The 9,615-nt window shown below is 38.0% G+C and overlaps 1 protein-coding gene across 1 annotated transcript in view; it reads right to left on the reverse strand.

Annotated features, from left to right (window-relative positions):
• Positions 1-112: 112 nt before the first annotated feature.
• The window catches only part of LOC108520609 (cancer/testis antigen 55-like), a 19,025-nt gene continuing 9,522 nt past the window's right edge, over positions 113-9,615 (reverse strand). The window contains exons 3-6 of the mRNA XM_017860029.1: positions 3,817-3,961; positions 1,659-1,771; positions 779-966; positions 113-491 (exon numbers count right to left, since the gene is read on the reverse strand). Coding sequence (XP_017715518.1) covers positions 419-491; positions 779-966; positions 1,659-1,771; positions 3,817-3,961 — 519 coding nt within the window. The 3' untranslated portion in view covers positions 113-418. The remainder of the gene's footprint in view (positions 492-778; positions 967-1,658; positions 1,772-3,816; positions 3,962-9,615) is intronic.

Raw genomic sequence — 9,615 nt, forward strand, 5'->3', positions numbered from 1 at the left:
TTTTTTTTTTTTTTTCATTGCTCAACAATTTTATTACTAAGGAACCAGTGATGAATGAAACACAGCTAAATATCATTGCTGGCCCAATCATTCAGTCATTGAAGTTAATAACATTTTATCTGCTCCTTGAGTCTGTGACACCTTCTTCTAAGTGTTGGTGATGCTTTAATGAAAGAAAAAAGAAAAAGAAAGAAAGAAAAAACAGACCAAAACACATCCTGCCATTGTGGAGTTTACATTCTAGCATGGGGAAGAAGGAACATAAGGAAACAATAAACATTGCAAATTACGTGAATGACAGAAGATGAAAGAGGCTATGGAACAATACAGATTGTACAGACAGCATAAGGGGGACTCAAAACTGAAGTTAAATTGTAACTTTAAATCATGCCTTTAACATGCTGTCCCTGCTGCCGTTTCAGTTAAATGCTTTGGCTCCGACGTTCCCTTTAGGGCCGCCCCAGGCCTCGTCATCCTGGAATCTGCTGCTGCTAATGGGAAACATGGAATTCAAATTTAATGGCAGTGTTCATTTTAATTAAGAACTCCTTTCCTCCAGTGCCTAGCAAGCTAATCTAGCATGCTCTTTAATTTGTAAGTTATTTCCCTAAGCTGGGTTCATGGTCCAATTGAACTAGCCAGTATCTCAATTAGATTTGCCGGAAAGCCATATGTAAAATACTATTTAGGCTTACTAAGCTAACCTTTTCAGTTAAACCAGCCCCTTTACTGCTCATAGAAGGAAAGATTAACAGAATAAAAAAAGCTTTGTCATTACGATTTTTGTGCTGGGGTGATAGAAACCGCTCTCCACTTAAAGCAGAACTGAGTGCTCTCCACCATAACCACATTGACGATATCATCTACTTTAGGTACATATCCATCAGGAAGTTTCACAGAATCCAAGGTGAAAAAGATATTACTACTTATCACCCCATTTCTTCCACGTATGTGAGTAATGCGGACCTGTGAGTGTAAATAATGGAAATGATTATGAGAAAGCCCAATAATCACTGTAACCAGCTGTTCACCTCCACACTCTGGGTCCTGCATGTCACTTCGATGCAAATCAATAATTCCCAACCTGGTTGACCCGTTGCTAACACCAGGGGTGCTTTGTAAGGATCCCCACGTCCACGCTCCACCACAGACCAATTAAATCAGGCTCTCCAGGGATGAGGCCTGGGTCTCTGATGAGAAATCCTGCTCTAAATATTACCAAAATATGTCCATTACCCTCTATTGCCCTGAATTGCCTGCTCATATTCAGACTCCAATACCCAAATCATTCTCAGCATTTACTGGTAAGCTCAAGTCCCACAACACACTTCGTTCATTCTTTGCCTACAATTTTCTGGCACAAAGATTGTTTTTCTTCCTCCTGTTATTGGAAGATTCTAATAACATTTGGGTATCGAGTAAAATGCACAATTTAGAACTCAATCGATTAATGTGCTTGTTCTACATAATTTTCAAATTATTTCCTTTGGGAAGTCCTGCCTTTTCAATAAGGAAAGTGGCTCCTTTGTTGGCAAAGAATATATTTCTTCATATTTTCTGGAATTCTCATTACACCAAACAGAATCTTGGGCACGAAAATTATCATGAAAGGAAGGGTTCGCAGAAACCGATGATGGGAGCAACAGGAAAGAAATTACCTTTTCCGCATGAGTACAACGGGTGGGCTTCACAGAGCTTGCCTTGAAGTTTGAGAAGCCTGGTTCAGTGGAATATTCAACTTTTAACCAGTCACCCTTATAAGGCACAAAATCTAAAACAGCCATGGAGAAATGTGAGTGTCATGATCTCTTAACTAGGTCATTTGGATTTCACACGTTATTTGATAGTGTACTACTTTAAAGTCAGTTCTGCAATATCTAAAGTCATTTTTGCACACATTTAAACAGACACACTGTAAATCTCTAAGTCCAAAAAGAAGTTTATAATCCTTAGGCACTGATTCTCCTCTGCTGACTTAACAAAGTCAAATGGAGGAAAGTGTGAACTGTGCATCACAGCCAATCTAAGGGAGCAGCACAGGATTTACTAAACAACTGTTCGTGTTCACGATTGCTTAGTGAGAGGCAGTCAAACATGTAGGTACGAGCACAAGTTTAAACCTGGTTACGTGGCTTCGAATCTTGACACTGCCACTCACTCAGTTTGCAACCTTAGCCAAGATGTTTAATCTCTCTGTGCCTCATTTTCTTCATCTATAAAATGAGAAGCACGGTAAGTAGCCTTCAAGATACTGAGCTGCTGTGACACTTAATAGATATTGTTGATACACACAGAATCATCACTGGTGCATAGTAACCACCAAATAACTGTTGATTGGTAGTAGTGGTAGCAGTACCACTAGGAAATGTTGTTACTTTCAGAATGAATCCATTTCCCCTAGTGTTGTGTTCCGCTGATGAACTCTTAAGTCTGTGCCTTAAGGGTTACTGTTAAGACCATCGAGGTTGAAACACAAGTTTACAATAAGTTAAAACTGACTCACAGGATAACAAAGGTCCGTGAAAGAATCTGGAGCAAATGGAAATCCCAACTGCAACTGAGACAGTAAATTGCCACAATGACTCCAGAAAACTAGCAATATCAACAAAGTGAAACATTTCTTCACCTTAGGATCCAGCATTGTAGTATGACACAAGACACCATGTTAGACCTCTTCTCTCTCTCTCTGTATCTGTTAATTTACATACATTTATTGGCCAATAACTCCAAAATGTATATGCCTCCAGCTCTAACCAACCTCAGGATCAGTTATCCTTATGCTTACACCAATCTAACATGTGTAAAGCTGAGTTGTTGGTATTCTCCGTATTCACCAACTTTTGTCTGCCTCAGTCGTCTACATCGCAAACTGGCAACTCCACCCTCACCACTGCTCAAACAAGAAACTTTGGAGGTACCTTGGACTCATCTTTCCTCCACATCAAAGATCTAATCCATTACCTCCTGGGTTCTTCTCTAACTTCAAAATATATCCAGAGTCAACTCAATCCTCAGGTCCTCCACTTCTCCACTTTCATTCACATCGCCATCATTTCTCACCAGGAATATAACAATGGTTTCCTGACTCCACCCTCTCCCTCATAGTCTCTTCTCGACAAAGCAGACAGAGTCAACATCTTAAAACAAAATTCAGGTCAGAGTCCTGCTTTTGCCCCAAGAAAACAAACGAGCCAGCTGCCTGTGGAAATGGAGCTAATCTCCCCTTTTATCCAAGCTATACAACTGTTGCAATGGACAAAATAGCAAAAAAAAAAAAAAAGTGTATCTTTGGTTATAAGCAAAATATTAGAACATATCTGCTGATTACAAAGAGAATTCAACACACACACACACGCACACACACACAGCCACAAAAGCACTATCTCCAATCCTAACTTTGAAGCATTTGAAGTGTATTCTTGTAAAATTTGGTACTCCACCCTGTCACAGAAACTTCTCAAGTAACCAACTATAGAAATGATCCCTGCAAGTATAGTCTCTGAAGGGTATTAAAATAGCGTCTCTGGATACTTGTAGGATTGTTTCCATGATTAGAAATTAAGTTCTTATGTGAATGAAAATATATCCAGGCATTGCTGAGGGCATTGAACAAATGAACACACAATAGATGACAGCAGACATTTTAAAATACTGCCTATTTGCCCCTATATTGCACATAATTTTAATTGGAAAGGTCTACCTCGAATATTGAAGAGCCATTGACTGAAGCCAAGTACACTGTTAAATTTGTTCTAGGACTAAAATCCTCTCAAAAAATTAAGAATTACATCATATATCACAAAATGCAAATCATACCTTCAGAAACAGTGTCCATAGGGAAATAAATGATGTTACTAATATAAATAGTATCTTCACTTATAGAAGTAACACATCCATTTAAAACTCTGATTTTTGAGTCTGAGGGTCCATTACCGTTAAGAGGGTGAGGCACAACATCCACCTGTAAGATTTAGGAAAGAGTTACTTCGAAAATAAAACAAATTTAAACACAGGAACTTATGGTTAAAACACTGGTATTCCAAAATGTTTTCAAAACCATCCTAAACATTGGTGAATATAGTTCATGTGCTAAATGGCCATAGACTGCAGATGATGGTAAAAATCATGTGTGTGCCTTATGAATTGTGAAATGTATCCCAAAACATTAAATGCATACCCAAGTTTAACACCCTTGTACCATTAGATTCCCAGATTTAAAAATTACTGTCGTTCACCTACAGAAATTCACAGTGAAATGACGGTAAAGTGGAAAGATACGTAGTCATAAGCAGGTTGCGATGAAGGATGTGAAACTTGTTCAAAGATGGTTTCTGTGACTTATCTAAAGGGAGAACATTTCAGACAGGAAGAAAATAGCGGCATTGCTTGGGGGAAGTCAGATTTGTGTTGGGTTGTGAAAGAAGACAGAGGTGTAACCTTGTAAACAGGGGTAGAGGAGCAGGGAGGCAGAGAGGAGATGCAACACAATTAAGGAGCCTAGGGAGCAAAACCCTAACATTCGAGATTCAGGTCTAGGAGACAGAAGCACAAGATAAAGTTGGAACAATAACCTCAACTGGGGGAGGTTGAATAAACCAAGCCAAATTAGGGCTTTACTTTATCTACAATAGAGGGGCATACAAACTTTTTCCTTATTGGAAGTGTAATAGTCCTTATTTTATAATTTTTTAAACTTACAGAAATAATCCAAGTTCATTGTACTAAAAATAGGAAAAAACAAACCAGATATGCAGACAGCAAAACGCGGTTACCCCATAATCCATATTCCATTACCAAGAGACCACCAGGGACTACATTTTGGCAGTAACACTCATCCTGATGTTTTGTCTATACACAAATATATATATACATATGTAAATGCCTGTTTTAAAAGCAAATTAGCATGGCATTCAGTATTAAAGTATCACATTAAATTAACACAAAGGTTTTAAATAACAAGAAAGGACAGAAAGAGTCATAGGGAATCCCAATTAATGGATGTGCCGTAATTTACTAACCCAATTCCACATAATTAGACATTTCACTTGTGTCCTAGCATTTGGACTACTTGCCTGACTGAACTATAGGATAAACTCCTAGGGTTGGAATTTGCTGATCAAAGACTTCTGATGGAAACTTGAGCCACTGAGTTGTAAGTAATTTTCATGGTTTTAAAATAGCCCAGTTTGCTGCTATTCCCATTTCTTAACTGGTGGCCTTCCAGCTGTCAGTACCAATCTGATGTTTATTTTCCCCTCACTTCCTGTCATGAGGGAATGAGGCATTAGCCTCCCGTCCACGTATCTACCACCACTTCCGTCAGTATCCAGTGGATGATCCACGCACCCTCGGACCTCTTTGTTCCTTGACTCCACACCAACTCACAGACATACTGCAGACTAAAGCTTTGCCCATGTTTCATGGCTCCCAACTCTGTTTCTTATGCCTTGCAAATACCACCAACACAACAGCAGGTATAAACAGATGGAAATGTTTGCAATAATGCATTGTATGTCATAAGTGGCATTTCAATAAAATAGGGTCAAAGTGGATTATCCTATTAATGTTGAGAGACAATTGAGTAGCCAGTAGGGAAACAAGACACGGATCCTTCTCTCAGTCCTGAACACGGAAAGCAAACCCAGGCTGACTGTATGTTTAGATATCAATAAATTAATGATTTTCAGAAGAAAAGCTAAGTGAATACTCGTGTAAATTATGTGTTAGAATTAGCCTAAGGAAACTTCCTGAACACAGAAGTCACATGGACAAGATGGACATATTTATAGTATGTAAAAATTAAACAGATGGAGGAGGAAGGGAGCAAGATGGAGAAATGGAACTGTCCAGTGATCATCCTCCTGCAGAAACATCAATGTGAAAAACTATCCTTGTATGAAAATACCGTCACTTGAGAGAAGGAAACCAGGTAAGAGGCCATGGTACCTGGTTATAGCATGAAAATAAGAAAAGATGCATTGAAGACGGTAGCAAAGACAGTTTTACATTACCCACGTCACCCCTTCCCCAACCTTCAACAGCACAGCATGGAGACAGATACCATCCACCTGGAGGACAGAGAGAGTGGCAAGCATAGGACATGGCCTGAGAACCCAATATCAGGCCTTCCACACTATATGCCACCACTTGACAAATGCCCATGGCACGTGGCCCCAGATTCTGAGATGGTACTTGTGGACCAAGTCTCTAGACTCACCCTGGCACCAGACAGGAAGCCACAGCCACAGCAAAACAAACTCAATACCTGGCCCACATCTCTGCCAGTGATTCCACTGGCCTTATGCTCAGAATATTCTACCACAACAGGGAGTCCTCTGAATGGAGCCTTGGATTCCAGACTCTCAAGGCACCAGCCTCAATAGCTAAGGGACTGCATGCCATTGCAGCATCTGTCGCTGTGTCCCTGGGATTAGGAAGCCCCCAAGTGCTTCAATACCTGCAGTGTTCACAAACATAAGGACCAAAAGAGACCTATATAGAGTTTCCGGACAGGCTTACTGCTAAAGGATGTCCCCTAAAAGCTAGACTGTAAAGACTGAAATGAATACCTACTTCTTCAATACACAGACACAAACACATGACCACAAAGATCAAGAACAATAAGGAAATCATGACATCACCAAACTGACAAAACAAGGTGCCAGTGATTGACCCGAGAGATAGGAATGTATGAGTTGTTTAACAAATAATTCAGAATATCTATTTTCCACATGCTATGTGAACCTTGAAAATAATTACAGAGAAATGATTCAGAATTTATCAGAGTAATTTGAAAGAAAGATTGAAAGAATTGTAAAGAAACAAACAAATCCAAAAGTCGAAAAATACAATGAAAGAAGCACACAATAGAGAACATCCACAGGAAAATTGATCGAACAGAATAAAGAATCTGTAAACTTGGAGACAGCTTCATTAAAAATATACAGTCACAGGGGACAAAATTAAAAGGAAGGACACGGAATGAAAAAAACTTACTGAATTTCTGGGGCAATTATCAGCAGAGCAATAGTATGAGTCATTCATATTCTAGAGGGAGGAATGAAAAAGAGGTAGAAAGGTTATTTAAAAAATAATAATGGGGAGCCATCCAAACCCAGAGAAAGTTACAAACATCTAAGTACTGGACGATCAAAGTTCTGCATTCAGATACAATCCAAATAAGATTACCCCATGACATATTAAAATCAAGCTCTCAAAGATGAAAAATAAAGAAAAAACCCTGAGAGCAGCAAGAGGAAAGAAGCAAATCACATATAAGGCAGTTCCAATATGCCTACCAGAAGACTTCTCAGCAGAAGCATAACAGCCTGGGAGAGAGTGTGATGATATATTCAAGGAGATCAAGGAAAAAGTGTCTAACCAAGAATAACGTACCAAGGAGTAAAGGGGAGATAAAGACTTTTACAGAGAAATCACAGCTGAGAAACTTCCTCACCACCACAACTGTCTTACAAGAAATCCTATGGAGAGTTCTTCCAACTGACATAAGGGATGCTAATGAGTAATGCAAAAGTATCTGAAGGTATAAAACTCACTATTAAAAGTAACCACACACATTCACAATATTCTATTAAGGTAATGGTGGTGTCCAGATCACGTATATCTTCCATGTAACGGTTAAAATGGAACTAGTAAAATAAAATACGTACAATAATCCGTTAAGGGATATAAAATATAAAAGTTGTAAAGTGTAAAATAGAGAACTCAAAATCTGGGCATGGAGTTAAATGGTAGAGTGTTTTATTTTGTGATCAAAGTTATATTATCAATAAATAAACTGTTGTGATTATGTTTTTGTACGCCTCATGTTAACCACAAAGAAAAAATCATGTAATAGACACATTTTAAAATATCAAGGAAACAAAACCTACTAATAGAGAAAAATCTCTTATCCATCAAGACAGACAGTAAAAGAGAAAGAAAGGAAGAAATTAACCTACAAAATAAGTAGAAAAAAATTATCTAAATGACAACAGTAAATCCTTACCTATCAATAATTCACTTGATAGAAATGGATGACATTCTTCAACTAAAATACACAGAGTAGCTGAATGGATTTAAACAACAACAACAACAACAACAACAACAACAGCAACAACAGCAGCCAAGCCTAGGAGAGACCCACTTCTCCTTAAAGGACATTCGTAAACTGAAAGTGAAGACATGAAAAAAGACATTCTTCCATGTAAAGGGAAACCAAAATAGAGCAGGAGCAGCTAACCTAATTTCAAATAAAATAGGCTTTAAATCACAAACTGTAAAAAGAGACCAAGAAGATCATTATATAATGGTGAAGGGGTCAATTCATCAACAGGATATAATGATTTCCAAAAATATGCACCCAACATAGCAGCACCTAAATACATGAAGCAAATATTAAGGTCCAAATGTTGAGATAGAGTGCAATGCAATACTAGTAGGGGACTTCAACACCCAACTTGCAGCAATGAACAGATTGTCCCGACAGATCACTGGCCCCCCAAAAGTCGGATTTATCTGCACTCCAGACCAAATGGACCTAACAGTCATTTACAGAACATTCCATCCAAATACTCCAAAACACATATTCTTCCAACTGCATGTGGAACATTCTGGAGGATAGATTATGAGTCAGGCCATAAAAGGTCTTAGCAAATTAAAGGAGTTTGAAACAATATCAAATCACTTCTCTAACTGCAATGGTAAAATACTAGAAATGAATAAAAGTAGGAACTTTGGAAACTTTAGAAGTGGACGGAAATTAAACAACATGTCCTAAATAACGAATGGGTCAATGAAGAAATTAAAAGCAAAGTGTAAACGTTTCTTGGGATACAGCAAAATGAAGGCACAACATAAGAAAACCCATGAAATATAGCAAAAGCAATTCTAAAAGTGAAGTTTACATCAATAAAGCCTACCTCAAAAGAAAAGATGTATCTTCAATAAACAACCTCACACTGCACCTTGAGGAACTAGAAAAAAAATGCAATCCGAAAGTAGGAGGACAGAAATCATAAAGGACAGAGCAGAAATAAATCAAATAGATATGAGAAGAACAATAAAAATATCAATGAAACAATCAGTTGGTTTCTTGAAGAGGTAAACCAAATCAACATAATTTTAGACAGACTAAGGAAAAAAGTAAGAAGATTCAAATAAATAAAAGCAAAGATGGAAAAGGAGACAGCAAAACTGACATCACCAAAATAAAATGCATCATAAGGACTACTATGAACAATCATCAGTCTACAGTAGGACAAGCCAGAAGAAATGGATATATTCCTGGAATATATCCAGAAGTAATGGTGAAGAAATGGAAATTCTGAACAGACCATTAACAAGTAAGGAAAGTGAGTCCGTAATAAAAAAATCCCCCATCAATGAAGAGTCTAAGACAGAATGGTTTCCCTTCCTAATACTACCAAAATTTATATATAGAGAAGAAGAAGTAATAGCTATACTTTTAAAACTATTCCAAAAAAAAAAAAAAAACCGACAAGAAAGGAACACTTCCAAACGCATTCTATCACACCCGCATTACCCTGGTAGAAAACCCAGACAAGGAAACACAAAGAAGAGAAAAGCAAAGAAAACTACATGCCAAAATTCCTG

This window comes from Rhinopithecus bieti, unplaced genomic scaffold, assembly GCF_001698545.2.
Source record: "Rhinopithecus bieti isolate Rb0 unplaced genomic scaffold, ASM169854v2 scaffold_54219, whole genome shotgun sequence".
Lineage (NCBI taxonomy): Eukaryota > Metazoa > Chordata > Mammalia > Primates > Cercopithecidae > Rhinopithecus > Rhinopithecus bieti.